Genomic DNA, 19,405 nt, shown 5'->3' on the forward strand with positions numbered 1-19,405 from the left:
ATGAACCAACAAGCCTTTTCAATATATGCTACCCTCACCTTCAAAGTCAAAATTTAAAGTACTCCTTACCAAGTACTTTAGGAAATGTAATTTATTCCTAGTTCACTATTGGTAATAGAGTGTTGTGGGGGAGTGGCTGAGTAGTCCATGCCCCTTGGCTAATGTTCTAGGCTGCAATACATTAAAGGTGTTGTTAGGGGTAGGAGGGAGCTGTAGAATCTAAAATGTAAAGAGAAGAAGACCAAACAGTCATGACTATTTTTTAAGGGAAGCTATGACCTTGGCCTTAAATGATAGGAGACACAGGGAGGGTAGGAGCCTGGGATGCAAGAGAAGAATATAGAGAATTTTGGGGGGAAAGTTTCCTGTCAGAGACCGGCTGCAAGCTGGGACAAGATGAGTTAAGGTAAGCCAAGGATGAAGAGGACAATGAATAATAAGAGGAACTCTGTGTGTGTGTGTGTGTGTGTGTGTGTGTGTGTGTGTGTGTGTGTGTGTATGTATGTATGTATTTACACTATTTGACAGTACTGCCATCTGTTTCTCAGCTAGTTCTCCACTAAGCCACAGACTTACCCTTAAGAAACAATCGACTGGGTTTAGATAATGGTATTGAGAGGAAGCCTGGTGGGCAGTGCAGCGTGTGGTTGAGGCCACACCGAGTCAGAGAGGAGGAGTTCCTACTGCAAACGTGTCACTCATCTGCCCTGTAGCTTTGTGTGAACTGTGAAACCTTCCAAAGTTTCCATGCTGTAATATATGAACTAAGAGCAATCTACCTCCTAGATTGCATACCAAAGACAAATGCTAAGGGAAACGATATCTGTAAACTGATGTGGGATTCCACTCTGCATGCTGTGAGTACCATTGGTTAATAAAGAAACTGGCTTGGCCTGATAGGGTAGAAAAGAGCTAGGCGAGGAAAAGTAAACTGAATGCTGGGAGAAGGAAGGAGGAGTCAAGAGAGAAGCCATTTAGCCCTGCCAGAGACAGATGCCAGAACTTTATCCAGTAAGCCACAGCCATGTGCCAATACACAGATTACTAGAAATGGGTTAAATTAATATGCAAGAGCTAGCCAATAAGAAGTTAGAGCTAATTGGCCAAGCAGTGATTTAATTAATACAGTTTCTGTGTAGTTATTTCAAGAGACTGGAAAGCCAGGAAACAAACAAGCGGCCACATACAACAGTAAACATCTACCTTAGAGCCCAGCACCTGAGGGATCTCAGTCAAAGGCCACTCATTGGACTGAAAGAGAACACTCAATGGCTTGTCTTTAGCAGGTTTTATAGACTTAACATAGAACCGGAAAGCGGCACGGGCAATATTTTGGGGGATGATTTGATATGTATAGAGAAAAAAAACCTGATACCAAACTAGAAATAGTAAAACATAGTCCTAGCATGCCTCTTAGCTTAGCCTGCTTCCTCTGGTCTGACCTTAATGCAGCTTCTGGGTTGCTCCCCATGTAGAGGGATCTGAACTCAAAAGATCTTTATTTTCTTTTAGAACGTAAATAGCATGTTTTCTGAGAAGGTCCAGATCGTACTATTTTATTTGTCTATTTTATCTTTGCGCGTTTTGATGTGGGGCAGCCAGTTCTCATCTCACCCATGCTGATTTGAAGTCACCAAGTGCTCTTCAGTGCTGGGGTTATAGATACGTACTCGCATTTTATTTATTATTTTATAATAATATTTTGTTATCATTTTATTATTTTATAATAGATAGTTATTTTGGCTCTGCGGGATTTACTAGCTTAGGGGCAACCACTCAGCCCTACCTTTGTAGCTCAGCAGACGGTATGTAAATGTGCAGGGATGGCTGTGTGCCAATAAAACTTTACATATAGACACAGAAATTTGAATTACACGCAATTTTCACATCTCTCAAAATGTTATTCTTTAACCTCCTCCCAAACCACTTAGGAGTTGTAAGTGCTATTTTTAGCTCACAGAGACAGAACTGACAGCAGTCTCATTGGTTCCGTGTTTATTCTAATAATGTAAATTGCGGGATGTTCTCAGATATAAGTTTTCTCCTGTTCACTATGCTGAACTTGGAGGTAAACATGTAGTCTCTGAATTACTTCCTTATTCGTATGGCAATGACTTGAGCACCTCTAAGGTATAAAGAGACAGAAAGGTCAGCCAGCTATTACCCTGTTCTTCCAGAACCCACCCCAAAGCTGGGGAAACAGACGTCAACACACCATCACCATGCAAACACGGAAAAGTACTTCAAGAGATCTGTGTTCCGAGTACAATGGAGGCACAGTCAGGAGAAGGAGGGATTTGTTCTGAAAAAGCGAGGTGGGCAGGGTGGGGGCTGTGGACAAGCACACACAAAGGCATTAGTGTGTTGAGCCGGCGCTGACAGCAGACAACTAGCTAGTGCGTTCTCTGCAGAAAGACCTGTCTGCAATGTCGGGAAGGAACAGGCATGGCCCGTGGAGGAGGAAACCGAAAGGGGGAGGGATGAAGTCCTCATGATAGTCCACACCAAAGTGTCCCAACTCTGCTCCCTCAGGCATTAACCTATCACTAAGAGATTGTCAAACACAATCTTTATGTCATCTGCTCTGTCCTGCGGGAATTAAATAGATGGTATACTCAGGAGAGAGACACAGAGAGATTTCACGTAAGGAAACTAAGAAGAAATCGGTCGAGTGGAGACTCAGGAGAGTGGCTTAAGGCACATGTGACCGCAGGTCACTCTCTGGGTGTCCTTTTGGTTCTCTCTATGAGGCTTTGACTAGGTGACTTCCCAGGCAGCTCACAGGCCCTAGTTCCGAGATTTTGCCCTTCGCTCTTACAGAACAGCACCAGGGTTCTGCCTGAGCTACGGGCAGTCCCAGCATTGGCTTGATTTCCGTCTATGTCCCTGCCGATGTCCAACGGCTCCTAATGAAATCTCTCAGATGGCATCAGGTGCCCTTTCCCTGACTCCTGAATGCACCAGGGTCTAAGGAAGTATCATTTTAGCCAAAGAGGCAGCTACTAAAATGATTGCTGGTGAGTGCAGGGTGGAGCTGAGCCCCAGGGTCCCTGTCCATTCTGGGACCAACCCACGGGTTTCCTGAGTAATTCAATTATATACTCCAGGTTTAACATTCTTTTCACATCCAGCATCTCAGGCAATAGATACAGAAAGGGCTGTTTATTTATTCACTGAGAGAATTTGTGTTTCCTTGAAAGATTCAAAGGGAACATAAACCAATAAAGCACCATTGCCTGTGATACTCAAGCGGCGCTGAGATCACAGCTTGATATTTTAAGGGTGAAAATTGGGGGGAAATATTTCTCTTCAGAACCCTCCAATGTCTTCCTGTCACACTCAAGGAAAAATCCTAGCTCCCTTCCACCACCTCTACGTCTATGTTCTGCCTCTGTCCTGTGTACCTCTGGGCTAGCCCCTGACTGCAGCCGCTAACACACAGAGTTCATGCCTCCTGCATTCTTGTCCATGTGTCACTGCTGTCTGGAATGTTCTCTCCTCAGATCCGGGAGTGGTTGCATCCCACATGTTATTCAGATTTTGTTTAAATATCACCTCCTTCAGGAGCTTCCCTGATGGCTCTATTGAAAGCAAGACACCCACTCACCCTCCACACAGACGCTGGTCTGTTTTACTCTAGAAATTTCCACTGTTTAGTATGCTTTTCATAGAATTTGCCGCTGCAATTTATATTATATATTCCCTCAGTTATTTTCTTCCATGAGGGACAGGAACTTTGTCTAAGCTATTTTCATCTTCTCCCGCCTAGAGAGCTACCTGGCCCATGATAGGCACTCAAGTGAGACTTGTCAAATAGAAAGCTGCTACTGCCTATGAGAAGAGAAGACACAAAGGGAGGGGAGGATGGAGAGATGGCTCAGTAGTGAAGAGCACTGGCTGCTCCTCCAGAGGACCTGGGTTCTATTCCTAACAACTACATGGCAGCTCAGCTAGTGGTTCCAATGCCCTGTCTGGGCTTCCATGGACACCAGGCATGTCCATGGTGTACAGACTCCAGACAGGCAAAAATACTCATTCACATAAAATAAAACATAAAAATAAGACCCAAATGGAGGGTTTCTCCACCTATTTGTGAGGGCCTATGGCACTTATTATCAAGAGCAATGTAACAACAGTGGTAGTTGTCATTAACATACCAAATACTTAATTCACAACACTAATCATATGTCATAAGATCAATAAAAGCAAAATGACATATAATAAAACGTACATTGATATTAAAATAATAATGCCAGGAACAAGCAACCATATTTATAGACATTATTTCATTTAATCTTCACTGTAACCCCAGCAGGTGTGTATAATTATATTCTCTAGTTTATACTTAAGGAGATTAAGATTGCAAAATTAAGAAATTTGGAGCGATTCCTAAACAAGACGGTCACATGATAGGAATCAAACCCTCTAGCTGGAGAATGCAATTTCACAAACATCTGAGGGCACAGGCTTCAGCAAACCCTTTTGCAATGTTCAGATGGGGTGGGTTAGCCTTGCCCACATTTATTAACGGAAGACTCAGCCTGGCTGCTGAAGAAGCCAATGGTAAAGCCATCTCCATCTCCTAGGGCCAAGGACACTTCATCAGAGAGAAAGACATTTGACTCATGGTCCTCCCATGGATATGTAGTTACAAGACAGGCTTCCTGCAAACTGACCTTGCTGCTGTGTCTACAGGGCTACTAGGATGATCTTTCTACCACTCTGTTTCATGCCTAATCTGGGTCCAAAAGACCTTGCAAATCACCCAGGTCAATTCTGCTTTGAGGCCAGGGAACAAAAGCCATGACCTGGAAGAGGCCTGATCAGTGATACCAACTTCATCAAGGCTGCTGGGGCATAGTGACGAGGGCACCAGAACCACAGCCAACCATGGACTTCATGTGTAAACCCTACACCCAGAAACCACTTTTGTGGGGCACCTGCTCTCCTGTACTTTTTGCTTCAATCGTTTTTGTTTTCAAAAGTTTTAATCCATTGGGAATTTAGAGAGGGAGGTGGGAGGCAAAATGAATTCTGGTCCAGCTTAGTCAGGAAAAAAAAAAGTTAAGAGCTGATTTTTCCATCCGAGTCGAGCAGTCTGGCTGGACTGCATCCCAACTAGGGGATAGTCATTGAAAGCTCCAAGTCCTGAGGCCCAAGGAAAAGGAACTTCTGTCCTCTCCTGAGTGATTCTCTTTCTCTAGACAAATCTCAAAATGGAACAGCTACACAAATCATATTCCATGCATTGTCAGGGAGAATCTGTTCAGTTTTTAACCAGGCTTATTAAACAGTAGGGTTCCTCTCCCTGGGTAGTAAGTGTGAGTGGGTTAATCGGTCATTCTGGGGAGAGAGGTCAGCAGGAAAAAGCCTCAGTGTTCAAAACCCGACCTGGCAATGCCAGCAAAGGGCAGAGTGCTGGACAAAGAGGGGTGATCTATAGCGCATGTTCTATAGGACCCTCATGGGTTCCCATCCAACCTTTATCCTCATCAAAGACTGCCAAGGGCTCTTAATGTGTCTGACACTCCTCTCTCTGAGGTCCTAGTGAGATAGTCCTGGAAAACCTTGTGTTTGTGAGTTCCTTTTCACCGAGGAGAAATGTTTTCCAGCTCCTAGCAGGCTGACTTTGCAAAGTACTTTGGACACAGAAAGAAGAAAGGAAGAAAGAAAGAAAAAATGGCCACAGAAAAGGGAAGGGAAAAAGAAAGAGACACAGAGAGAGTTATCAGCAGGGGTGGTTAGTTTAAAAAAAAAGGTGGGGGGGGGGTCTGGAGACAGAAAACCTTTTGTTTTCTCCGCTCGTTTCATGTAGACATTGTGAGGTGAATGGCTTTAAAATGAAATGGGTGTATGAACTAGTTGCTAGGTCACAGGAAGCGAGATCGTCAAGACTGCTTTGTGAATTCGGACTCTTTAAAATTTTCGGTTAATCTCAAAAGGAACGTGTCTCCTTTGTCTGGTTTCTATTTCTTTCTTCTTTAATTTTTTATTTCTTTCGCGGGGTGGTTTGGGCCGCCTCCTCGCTTTCTGTTTTCTCCTCTGCCCTTTTGATAACGTGAAAAGAAATGATCATATTACACGCTCTTTGTCGGAGCCTTTTAGAAGTTAGAGGTGGGCGGGGTGGAGGCAGTACCTTCCCCCGCACCAGCCAATGGCGGCGAAGTACTTAATGAGGGCCGTGATCTGCAGGTCTCGGACGAGCTGTGAGCTCAGAGGCTCCGCAGAGCGCGGGAGGCGAAGGTTCTCCTTTCCATCCAGCCCTGTGCTCAATGGAGGGGCGGGCACTGCAGTGCTTCACTGAGTGACTAGGATAGGACCAGGGCTCATCCGACCAGACCACCGCCGCGATGAAGTATAAGGTAAGAGCGCCTTTTGTACACGTCTCCTGGGAAGCTGGGGACAGCCGTGCCTGCGGGTTTCCCACCGTGACAACCGTGCGGGGATCCCTCGTGTGTCTGGTCTCGCTGAGCTGCGTCTGATCTCGTTTCCATGGTGCTCTGGGGTTGATCCGCAAGCAGACTTGCGCTTTTAGATCTGCTAGTACAGGGCTCTGAAAGCTGCCCTGAGTAGCGGAAGGCTGTGGAGAAAAGTTAGCATAGAGGCGGGACCAGGCGGCTTCTGGAGATTAGAGGTGTCTAACTAGCATCCCAGCAGGCAAGTCGCAGGTCTCTGCCTGACCAGAGCCGACCTGGGAATAAGAGGAATCAGAACTACTGAGTCTTTAATGGACTCTAAAAGCACGTTTTCAGAGTTTGCCTTAAATACTTGATCTGGGAAACTGTCTGCTCTAGGCACTTTCTTCGGTAGAAGCAAAGAATCCAGGAACTATGATAGGGCTGATGATGGAGAATCCCCGCATCCTTATATAGTTTGGCTTTATGAATAAATGAGTGTTAGTCATTTCTGGGTAACACTGTATTGGGCTTTAAACGGGTCTGAAAGTATGAAGGCTCCGGCTGGCTTCTTTTCCCTGACGCTTACAGAATGTCGTGCTCATATCTTGGCAGCATTAGTTTCCATTGCATTTTGCACCACGGTTTCTGGGGTTACTCTTGGCAAAATGATTATGACTTGCTCAGCACATCCCGTCTAAGGAGGCGGTTTCCAAGGGATTTGGCCCAGTAGCAGATCGCAATGACTTAGCCATGCCTTTTTTTTTTTTTTTTAATGATGAATAGGCCTCTACTTTCAAAGGACAGTGCTATTATAAGAGTTCATTTTGGTGAAGTGGCTTAACAGATCCTTTTAACTGACTTGGAAGGGGCTAACTTTGCTTCCCTCTGAGGCAGGTAGCTTCTGACCCTTCCTTTTGGATAGAAGGCTGTAAACACTCGCTGTAGCTAAAAGCCACAGCTTAACATCAAGATCTTGTGTCCAGTGTCTGTAAATCCTGTTTGAAAACTGTGAACCGAAATGCCCAGTCTTTATTGTAAAGCATGGGTAATGGCTGTTGGGGAAATTCCAGCAATCTGGAGACAACACAGGTATCCATTATCACTCCACTATCAGCTCTCCGTTTGGGGGCATCAGTGGGGAGAAGCAGAAGAAAGGGTGGCTCCAGTGTTCAGCGGGAGATGCAGCTTCCTACCTGGCAGGAACAGAATCCTTTTTGGAAGTGTTCCTCCCCATCGCTGTCTCCTTGTTCACATAACTGGTTGGGACTACATAATATTTCTCCTGGAATTCTTTCCTTTTCTCCCCGCTGTTGAATCAGGACTGTATTGTAGAGAAAAGGGAAAGGGTTTCCTCTGGCTGTTCCTGGAACATGAAATGGTCGATGTGAGCTATGAGCGCTGCAGTCAAGAAAGTGACGAAGTCTAAAGTCACCTTGATTCAGTGACCTCATCATGTTTAGCTCTGCTCTTTACAGAAAGAAATGTCATGGGGACGGGTGATGCCCACTGCGGGTGAGAAACTGCAACTGGGGAAAGCCTCCCACTTGGACGGGTCTACCCAGAGTTGAACACAGTGCCAAGCAATAGAAATAACATGGCGGTGGTTGTTAGTGCTATTATTATTGTTGTCATAGGAAACTCCACCAGCAAAAAGGCTGAGCTCCCCAAGTACACAAATGACACATAGGCACCCGGTGTTGGCCAGGGCAGAAATGAGCCGCTTTCCTCCTGTCGTGAAGACTATTAGCTAATAAAAGGCAACTTTCCTTCAGGAGAGAATTAGTCATGATGTGTAGGAGATGCTAAATAGGGGCATGCTGAGGAGAGGAGAGACAGACGGCCATACTGAGATCTCTCTAAAGCGCTAAGGCACACACACTTGTTTCCAGAGGTAGTAATTGTGGCCCACAGAGGCCAAGTGATTTTTCCAGTACCACCAGCTCATGAGCACATGATTAGAAAGGACCTCAATTTAATACTGATGATTATTAGAAAAAAAAAAACAACTCAAACAAAAATCATCTGCAGCTCCCTGAAACAGCCATCCCTCTGACTGGTATGTTCTGGTTCCAGAAAGTTCAGAACTCTTTCATCCCAAGTGTTCCCTCGGGATAGTCTTCTTTTCCTTTTTTTCCAGTGGTAACTCTACAAAGTGAAATACAAAGTTGGCATTTATTTGTTGAATTTGAGCTACTTAAGTAGTAAAACCAGATAATTATTAGATTGTAAAACCAGGAGTCTGGAATTATCTCTTAAACACTATGTTGCGCCATCAACTATAAATCCAGCATGGACTTAAAAATGGATCATTGTAAGATGCGTGTCAGAGTCAAAAGCTTTCTTTTTCCTTTCAAAAGGTTTCTTTTTTCTTTTTCTTTCCTTTTTGCCTCCTGTTGTTAACTGGATGGTCTTGTTTAGCTACTTTAGAGTCCCTAACCAGGGAACAATCAAGTTCCACTTATTTTGTCCTTAAAATCCACAGCTCCAGGCAGCTAGCAATTATTTACAATTATGAGGGCTACAGGATGCAAGCTGTTGCTCTAGGCAAATCTGCCTGCTTAGCATACATCGAGCCTGCTTTTATTTCACTTATGTTTTTATTTGTTCATGTGAAGCCTGTCATAGGTGTTTAATGTTCCTTTTCTCTTAGAAGAGTCTGCCTGGGTGATTGGTAGCTGTGAGGGTTTCCTCTGTTAAGATTCTACTTAAAGAAGCCAGGCGTGATAGAGCACCCCTTTAATCCCAGGACTTCAGGGGGCAAAGGCAGGTGGATCCCTATGAGTTCCAGGATACTTAGGGGTACATAGTGAGACATTGTCTCAAAGACAATGACAATAACAAAAGGTTCTATAGAAATCCCTTTAATGTATATCATATGTTTCTCGTGGCCTTGGCTTGCTTGTTCAAGGGTCTGGAGGTGGCTGGTAGGTGTTGCCCTTTGTCCTGAAGCTCAGGGACCAGTTCCAGTCTCTGTTTTTAACAGAAGCCCTGAGGGCCCTGCCCACGTAGTAGGGGCCAGGAATGAGGTCCTATCCACTTCATGCCCAGGCCTGGAAGATGTTCAGCAAGTACAGCTTGTGAGGGAGTTCCCGTGGCTGAGCAGCTTTTGTGGCTTCGTCAAATTTCATAACTCTTAAGTGTCTACTTTAGTCAAAATCTAATCTATTTTCTAGTCATTATAGAAGAAAAGGTCACTCTTAAGTGTTTTGACTTAAAAAAATAAAGTACGGTGAAGTATGGCAATACAGTTAAAAATACCTACAGTCTTGAATTCAGATTACTGTGGTCCAGCTGAATGGGGGCAAAGTCGTTCAAGGAAAAGAGAAGCATATAATGAAAAGCTTTTTACTTTTGTTTTAAGGGAAAAGTTAGAGAAATTGATTTAGTCAATATGGCTATTTGTAACATACAGAAATATCAATTCTCTTCGTGCTTTGATGTTACAGCTCTAAAATCTTTTTTGATTAATTGTTGTGTTCAATTCCAGTTTAGGATCACGTCCATACCCACCTGCTTTTAAAATGCTGCATATTGTCTGTGGATTGAAAAGCCCCCGAAAGTTGTTTTAAAAAAAAAAAAAGTAGCTTCATTATTTATGGTCTTATATTTATTTAGCAAACCCATTTCAGAGCTAAAGGTCTTCCATACACAGAGATGAGGCTTTGTCAAAATGCAGGTGTCCTGATAATAGCAAGTTTAACACGTTGAGCAACACACTCTAAATCCCTCCAGCATCCTCTTCTTGTTGGACCACACGCTACTCTCATGCTCAGAACCTAGCAAGTGCCTTCCCATGTCCTCTGCCCCCAGTCTCTGACAAAATAAAACAAAGCTAGACAAAATCCTGCCTCGATGCCTTTCAAAGCCTTGGCAGATTCTCTCTCCCCTTTGTGCCTTTACGGCAATACCTAGCTTACCTTTTCTTATATGTCTCTAGTATCAGATCCTGTGGGGCTCCTCCCACCCAGCTACCTACATGGTCATAACAGTCTAGTGTGCAGCCTCTGCCCCCATGTTGGCTGTTCCTTGGACTCCCTGTGGTGGTTCTTACTCCTTTCATGGGCATGCGACACCAAGTCTATGTGACTTGAGTAGCCAGTCACTTCCCACTGGTAAAGTCTCCTCATCTCTCCGCTCCATAAAGCAATCAACGTCCAAACCTTTGTCTCCTCTAATCTCTTACGTTTTTCACCTCTGCCCTATGCTGTTAACACTGCCTTACTTATTAACCCCATCTAATCAAACCACTATCTAAACGATACCTGTGGTGGACTCCAGTTTTAGGGAAGTCTCATTGAATGCAAGAGGCCCATCTTTTCCTGGTATGTAAGGGCATACTGACAGACAAACCCTTGTTGAAAGTGTAATGTAGGCTCTGTCAGTCTTGAACAGGTAGGGACTTGGCTTTGTCTACTCTTGTAAGAGGAACAAGATGGCTTGTGGGGGAAGACATTTCCATTCCTCGGGACTCAAGGCCCTATGGTCTTGGGCAAATTAAACTCCCAGAGCTTTCAGGTTAGCTGCAAATTTGATATTCACTGCTTTGTACTATTACTGTGAAGTCTAAGCCAATGTATAAAGTTCCTATCCTAGACCCTGGCATACAGAGAGTAGACAATGAATGCTGGCTGGCCCCAGCTCTTCTTATAGTGTATGTACTGGCTAGATATTGAAAGGTTGGGGTGGGTTTCACGGCAAGATCATGTCCAAATCCCAATTACTAAGTTAAGATGGTTGAGCCTCACTGAGTATTCCACAGCAAGAGTGTACATGGTCGGAATGCAGACCCCTGGGTCCAGGGACCCCGAAGCATGCCTACAGCACACAGCCCCCCACGTGCCAATGACTCCTAGGTTTGGTTTCTTCGTTGTTACTGACAAACTTGGAATTCCTGAAATTACAGGACTTTCTCCTAGTGGGTACTTGGCAAATATTGTAGTCCGATGCTGAGATACAGAAAACACCTATGCCAACAGCCTTTTTTCTGTATGACATAGACGTGTTCATGTTTCAAATCCCACTTTCGCTTTTTTTCTGACTGTTTTTGGCAACTACTTTAAACCTTTGTCTTACTAGGTAGTAGCAAGAATATAATATATGAAAGTCGTTGGTTTCTAGAACATAGTAGCCATTTGATAACTAATGGTGATTTATGTAATTTTTGATATATGATTTTATATGGGTAGATAAAGATATATATATAGATAGATAGATACACACACAAATCTATGAGTAGTGATGGAATATGATGATAACTTCATCACGGATGAGGTACCATCAGGGCCCATGACCATGGAGAGAGATGTAAACCTAAACAGACACAGATACATTAACCTTATACTGTAAAAGATTTAAGAAGTCTTCTCTACATTTGTTTCCTCTTGGAACAGGAGATGGCTCAGTAGAAAAAAGTACTCACTGTACAAGCATGAAGACCCAAGTTCAAATCCCCAGCACGGTATAAAAACAAACCCTGTTGCTGCTGCTCATGCCTATAACCCTGGCGCTATTGTATTGCCGGGGGGAGGGGGGAATGACCACAGAAAGATGGCTTGGACTTGCTGCCAAGTAGCCTAGTTTTATAATGGTGAGATCCAAGTTCAACAAGAGACCCTTTCTGGAGGAATGAGACAGAGAATCACAGAGCAGGATAGCCAGTGTCTTCTGTCAGCCACAGTGCATACATTTATTTCCCGCATGCACACATGTTTACCACATATACATATACACATACCACACCGGGGGTAGGAGAGACTATTTACCCTTAACAAAGGCTGTGAGGAAAACAGAAAGCCATCCATTTAAACAGATGCAATCCATGGAAAGTCAGTTGGGGGTGATGTGGGACGTTCAGGATTAACTCATTCGTGATCAACTGCAGACCCAGTGATGTCAGTGTAACATCGTAAGAGGTACCTATTTTTAAAACATCTTAGGGTTAGAAAGGAGTGGACAGATTCCTTTGGAATGCTAGCCCCCCAGGACCGCAGCACTATCCTCAGAAACGTATAGACTTAATTACCAAGCCTCTCTGCCAAGACAAACGCAGCGGGGCCCTTGGGAACAAATACAATATTTCCAACTTAAAATGCCAGAACTGCTGGTTTCCTAGGCAATAACTGATTGCAAAAAGCCCGGGCATGGAAAGAAGACAAAAATCCCCAAAGCCCTGTTTAGACTTCGTCAACAACACCCCCTCCATCTTATTTACTTTTAACATTCCAGTCATCTCCCTGCGGTAGTTCTTACTGGCTAATGAGGACTCTGCATGCCAGGGAGCTGCAGCCGGCTGCCAGGACTCTTCCTGAAGGATCTCCATTGTAAGATTAGTGATCGTGTCAGAGACCTTTTTCACCCCTAACTGGAAAGGCTGAATCTTTGAGAGGGTGCTTTTAATAGACTATGTGATCTGGGTAACTTGAGTGAGGCATATCATCTAGGGACAAGGGAATGAGTACTCCGGAGAGTGCTGGTACTGATGGTATGTGACATCAGTTTGCCGTGGCTGAGGCGGGGCTTGGGGACATCCGATAATGAATATATTAAGATTGTCAGTGGAAGAGCTGGGGAGATGGCTCAGTTGGTAAAGGACTTGCTGTGCAGAGTTTGATCCCTGTCAAAAGCCTACGATCCCTGTGCTAGAGAGGCAGACACAAGAAGACCCCTGTAGTTTCGTTGGCCAGGCAAGTGAGACGAATAGGTCTCAAAACCACTGTGGGGAGCAATTGAGGGAGACGCCTGCTGTTGCCGTCTGTGCACACATGCACTGGCACACACACGTGCATGCATCCAATGAACAACTACATACTTACAGAATTGCTACTGGAATGTTTTATTCATTTGCTTGGACTTTACCATATCCACTAAATTCTATGTATGCTCCAAAGCTGGGGCCAGTTTGGAAGGTGTCATGTTTGTTGGCAGATCTTGGTGTTGCAAATTTGAATTCCAGCTGGTATTTCCAGTGTGTCACAGTAAAGGTGCAAGATGTTACCCCCGTCCCAAAAGTTCCTGTATGAAATGCTGACATGTGTGCTCACCAGAAATAAGGATGGAACAACCATGAATGTGTAAACATACAAGCCCTGTCAAACACAGAAATACTTGATGGCTCCCTTTGAAATCAAATCAATTTTAATTCTTTATGTATTCTCATGGGGAGCAGTGAAGGGACGAGGTTCATCTGTGGTACTCGGTGGAAAGTTGCAGCAATGAAAACACACGGCACACTCAGATTGGAGCCATGTCTCCTCCCCTCTTGTTGAAGTGCTATGTGCTCCAACAGTGTGACATGCCCTACATATTTGTCCTCATCTCTTTTTGTTAGGCAGAAGTCTTTTGGTGGCTTCTGTATTGTAACGGTAAGCTCACTGGTACTAGTTGGTGATGTATTGTGTTTGACTTAACTTAGCATCCCATAGGCAATTCGGCTGGAACTCATTGAGGTTTCTTTGTTCTCATAACTCTGCTCCCTTCTGATAAAGATGGATCTGGGCTTCTCTACCCTCCAAGACCACCACCTCCTAAAATCAGCAGTAATATACAAAACCTTCACACTGGAATGGACAGGCACACGGATTTGTGCACACTCGACCGTTGTCGAGATCTCTGTCTTTAATGTTGGCCATCTGCCAATTCTGTTCCTGTTCCTGTCACTTGTAACACAGCTCAGAGCTTGACAGGAAAGTGACCCGGGGACTAACACAGACAGCAGAATCCTGAGGCCCCAGCTTCCTGGGCTAGAACCTCAATGTTGGGCTATGGTTCTCAGTCCCACTCCTCACCAAGTTCAAAGTGATATGAAAATGCGACATGGGGACCAAAACAACAGAAAGACCAAGAGCCTTTTCCTCCTGGCTCCATCCACTGTGATGCAGACTCCTAGACAATATCCCAGAGATGCAGAGGCCCCAGGGACATACCCCTCTCCTTCATTCAAGGCTGTAATATCTATCAAAGGACATTCATTTTTCTCAATCACAGATTCTTACCAGTACACATTTTTCTCTTGAATTCTTAATTTAACCAAGATAAAGATCCCTTAGCAAGAAATGTAGTTCCAAGGCTATTCTTTGTTGTGTGTGTGTGTGTGTGTGTGTGTGTGTGTGTTTGTGTGGTTTTCGTGGATGTATCCACATTTCACAAACCAAAGACTGGGACATATTGTCTGACAATGAGAAGGATATTTGAAACTGAGGCCTGCCATGGAAAAGTTCAGAAACAGATGGTCAACACGAGCTGCTCCAGAGATCAATCAGTTGTCCCATTCCTGCCATGGCAGCATTTTGCAGGAAAGTATATGAGCATTTGTAAAGGGAATTTGGCTGGGCTCTTCATAGACAGTCATAGTCACATTTAGTCATAAATAATAAGGTTCTCTTTTATATCTTCATATAGGGATCGGCCTCTTTGGAAATGAAAGCAAGCTCAGTTTGAAATGTGGGCTTGTTTGGCACACCTGAGTGGGGGATTGTATTTCAATTGTTCCTGCTTTCAACCTGGTCAGGTAGCTCCTTGCCTTGTAGCCTGCAGCATCTGTAACCATCCTCCCACCCTCCTTATTAAGATCTTAATTACAGATGCAACTTAGTTCATGGCTGAAGGGGAGGAATTTCCTTCGGTGAGCTGTGCCTGCCTTTGGTGTGGCAGATATAATCACGATGAGATCATTTCTGGTCTGGGTTCCTTTCCTGGAGGAGTTTTTCTTTTGGGGCGAGGACGAATATGGTTAAGACACGATTCCCTGAGCTCAGCACAGTATGCCGGTAACTGCTCCCACCTCCTAGAGTCTCTTTCTCCTGGAGGACTCGGAGCGTTTGGCATCTGCAATTCCATGAACTCTCATAATACTTCCAAGAAGAACTTGTTTCTTTTCCTGACTTCGCAGATGGGGAAACAGAGGTGATTGCCATTATTTTTAAGTACAAGAATAGAGACTAGACTTTCCCAGGGAAGTTTAGCAGCCATTTCTCTAGCCAGTGGAGGGCTGGTCTGTGCACCCAGCAACACCCCAGGACTAGATTCCAATAGTATACACACACTGTTACAACCAAAAACTGTCTTCAAACATCAAATGTCCACTGGCTGGACAAGATCTCTTCGACCCTAAGCTACCATCCTCTTTTAATTGCTTCCTTCTGCTTAAAAATCACAGCCTCTTTGGTTTTGTGAGATGGAAGTACAGAATTCCACTCCTGGAAGTGTTGGCCACATTTAGTGATGACTTACTGTAACAGACCTTAACCCCAAACTAACTTCCTCCTCTAGGATGAGCCCCTATTGGTTCATGGGAAGACTACAGAATACTTAGAAGCGTAAGATCTCCCTCAGGCCAAGTGTGAAACCTCCACACCATCTCTAAGACAACCATTTCTCCCAAGGCTTTCCGAATCCCTCCCTGAGTATGCATGGAATCTTGCCCTATGCGCCTAGACTTCAGCAGTAGAGAACGCTGTGTGTTCTCTGTAACGTAACGAGCTGAGATACCATAGCTTCCAAAACAGCTTTGTGACCACTGCTAGGTGGCAATGCTAATGGTGTATGAGTGTACACCCCTCTTAGCCAAGGGTGTGGATCCAAACTTTAAAACTCTTTGAAGAGCTCACAGGATAAGTAGATAATAGCAGCAAGGAAACAAACCCAGATCAAGTGACTTTGGGGGACGGGTTTCGTAGTCATGTGGGTGTGTACCTGCATGCAGAGGCTAGAGGTTCACATCAGGTGTCCTGTTCCTTTATGTATCATCAACCCTGCTTTTTTGAGTCAGGGTCTCTCATACCCTAGAGCTCACTAGTTAGGCTAGACTGACTGGCCAGCAAGCTCCAGGGACCTTTACTTCTTCAGTACAAATAGGTACCATTGTGTCTGGTGTTTCTTCACATGGGTTCTGGGGATTGAATTCAGGTCCTCATGCTTGCAAGGCAAGCAATATAGAAACTGAGGTATTCCCCAACCCCCTTTCAAGTAACTTGTGCGAGAGTCCCAGCAAAGGGTGACGTCACAGTTCATCGAATGGTTTCTGACAAGGATGGTGGTATATTTGAGTTAATGTATTTAATTATAACCTCGCATTCAGACTTTGGTCTAGGAAGATAAATACATGAGAATGTAAAAACAGAACCTTTTCATACTTTCAAACACTTTATAGATGTTACAGCTGTGTGTTTTTGGTTTTGAAGAAATGATATCATTTTTTGGAAATACATTATAATCGAATGGATTGGACTCTCGTACTCCTGTTTAACTTCATTCTTATTTCTCCTGCCCTGAATGTTAGGGGATTTGTCTAGACAGGCAGTCAGATATGATCCAGTGCCAACATTGTAATGCTGGCTGGAATCCAAAAGGTTGTTTTATTGTTAATAAAACCTATCTTTTGGGTGAGTGGGTGTCAAGACTTCGTCATTATATGGCGCCTGTAAGATTTATCTAGGGACAGGAACCTACAAAGAGTTCACGCTTGCCCCATGGTTTTGATCCTTTGCCAATACGCTATATGGAAAACTAGCAAAACCAGGCAACTTGGGACAAATGTATAGAAATCCCAAGGCTTAACAGCAGCATCACTAAATTCCTAGGTGGAGCAGAGTCTCAGGAGAGACATCCTAGTGGTGGGGGAAGAACACTAGACAGAGAGATAACCAGTTGTGATCTCAGGCTCTGCCGTTAATCTAATCTATGAACTTCTGGGCTGTGAAACAAAGACAATGTTAAAAACGTAGAGGAACCTATGTGTGCTCATCTTCGTTAAGATCCTTGGTACCACTTAAGCATAGCTCATAGGCTGCGGGCAAGTAGAAAATTGAACTCTTAAGGATGACTGATTGGTAGATTGCTATGATATGATATAATATGATAGACACAGAGGTAACAATATTATCGTCCTTAAGAAAAAAATCTAATTCCTTTTTCTTGCAGTCAAATTCATCTTCCATCATGAGTTTAGACATTCTGAAGTCACACACATACTAGTGTATCTACCTACCTGCCCTTACGGGATGTTTCTTATGCAGAGAAAAGGTTTCTGCTCTGCTCACGGTTTGCATGGAAACAGGTGCCGGCCTATGTCTTCTATTTTCTAAAATGAATTCTTTAAAATTCTAGCTTTAAAATTCTTTAGTATGTGTGTGTATGTGTGTAGAGCACGCATGTGCAGGTCAGAGGACAACTGTCAGGAGTGGGCTCTCTGCTTCCACTGCGGCTTCTAGGGATGGAGCTCTAGTTGCTGGTCTTGCTTGGCCCAGTGCGTTTACGCTCTATGCTATCTTGTCTTCCCTCCACCAATCTCATATCACAGGAAAATTTATGATAGCCATTCAGATGCAGGGAAGAAGTGGACCCAGCATCATAAGAAATGCTCCGATGTCCTACGTATGCTGCCCAAATCATGTAGCACAAATCCTGGGAGGCTGAAATTTCTTTCTGGGACCCTTTTATTGAACGTTAAAGTGTTAGATGTCCTCACCTCTTTTAAGCAGAGCCATCACTTTGGACTATAAATCATCAAAAGAACACCAGTTACAGACCACTCATCAAATAGGACAAGGCCAGTGCACAGATTCGTATGCCTGGGAGCCTTATGGGCACACCACACACACACACACACACACACACACACACACACACACAAACACATACACAAACACACACAGTGCTATACACAGGGAATATTAATGTTATCCTCCGCCTTGTCAAAGGATGCCTGTTGGAGCCAAGTATCTAATATCATGTACTAAAGCTTCTCTCCGCAAGAAATGCATAAAACAGAATCGAATTGTCACTCTAGATCACAACGCTGGGACGGAAGTGGCTGGTGAGACTATTCACAGAGGCTCTGAGTTATTTGCAGAAGCCTTGGGGCTTAATAAAAGCAGTTTCCAGAAACTGAAGCTCACTGGTGGTCCACAGGCCGGACCAGTACTTGGGAGCTTGACCAGCGTTCCAAGGACCTAGCTGGAGCCTGCTGCTGCCTTCCTGGGGGCTGTTTCCAGTCACCAGTGGAGGTGAGCAGAAGGCAATGAACAGTTACTCAGATGCTGGAGGAGGGTCATCTGTCTCTGTGTTACTTTCATTGGTTAATAAAGAAACTGCCTTGGCTTTTTGATAGGGCAGTATTTAGATAGGTGGAGTAGACAGAACAGAATTCTGAGAGAAAGAAAGCAGAGTCAGGCCGATGCCATGAAGCTCCGGCCCAAGATGGACGTAGGTTAGAATCTTCCCCGTAAGCCACCACCTCGTGGTGCTACACAGATTATTAGAAATGGGTTAAGCAAGATGTGAGAGTTAGCCGATATGAGGCTAGAAATGATGGGCCAGACAGTGTTTAAATGAATACAGTTTCCATGTGATTATTTTGGGCGTAAACTAGCCGGGCGGTGGGACGGGGGGGGGGGGGGGGGGGGGGGGCACCACACCCTATTACTACAATATCCCCTATCACAGTATACTGTATCTTCTAGCTCCTATATCCGGAGGTGTCCTGTCTCCTATTAATAACATCTAGAAGTTTCAAATTTAAAATCCGTTAGTGTTCCAGATTTTCATGTAGAAGAAAAGAGTGTGAGCCAAGCTCCCAAGAATCAAATTCTTGATACTTATAAGTAGCCATGCTTTGAGACTATGACTGCTTTTATGGGAGAAGGACTAAGTATCCTCCCAACACACACACACACACACCACATCAAAGGTGCCATGAGAGCCAAGAGGGTAAATGTAACCAAAATGGCAGAACTAGTCTCTGAGCAGAGCTGATTTTTGTCAGTAGAAACAAAATCAAGCATGAGTCTTTCTCTTGGCCAGTATGCCCTGAGGCTGACCTTGGCCATGTTCTTCTCTAGGCAGCTTCCTTTAAGAACTGATTTCCTTGATGAAGGCCATTTCCTCTAGTGGGTCTGTTTCTCAGGATCTGGTCTCTGGGTACTTCTGCATGCATGCATGTGTGCGTGCGTGTGCTGGAGTCCGCTAGAGACCTGGGCTAACGTTGGGAGCGGGGGGGGGGGGGGGGGGGG

The 19,405-nt window shown here is 44.4% G+C and overlaps 1 protein-coding gene across 1 annotated transcript in view; it reads left to right on the forward strand.

The window, feature by feature from the left end:
• Positions 1–6,194: 6,194 nt before the first annotated feature.
• The window catches only part of Nedd9 (neural precursor cell expressed, developmentally down-regulated 9), a 50,306-nt gene continuing 37,095 nt past the window's right edge, over positions 6,195–19,405 (forward strand). The window contains exon 1 of the mRNA XM_050142267.1: positions 6,195–6,362. Coding sequence (XP_049998224.1) covers positions 6,351–6,362 — 12 coding nt within the window. The 5' untranslated portion in view covers positions 6,195–6,350. The remainder of the gene's footprint in view (positions 6,363–19,405) is intronic.

This window comes from Alexandromys fortis, unplaced genomic scaffold (genome assembly GCF_014885135.2).
Source record: "Alexandromys fortis isolate MF-2015 unplaced genomic scaffold, M_Fortis_MF-2015_v1.1 scaffold_5, whole genome shotgun sequence".
Lineage (NCBI taxonomy): Eukaryota > Metazoa > Chordata > Mammalia > Rodentia > Cricetidae > Alexandromys > Alexandromys fortis.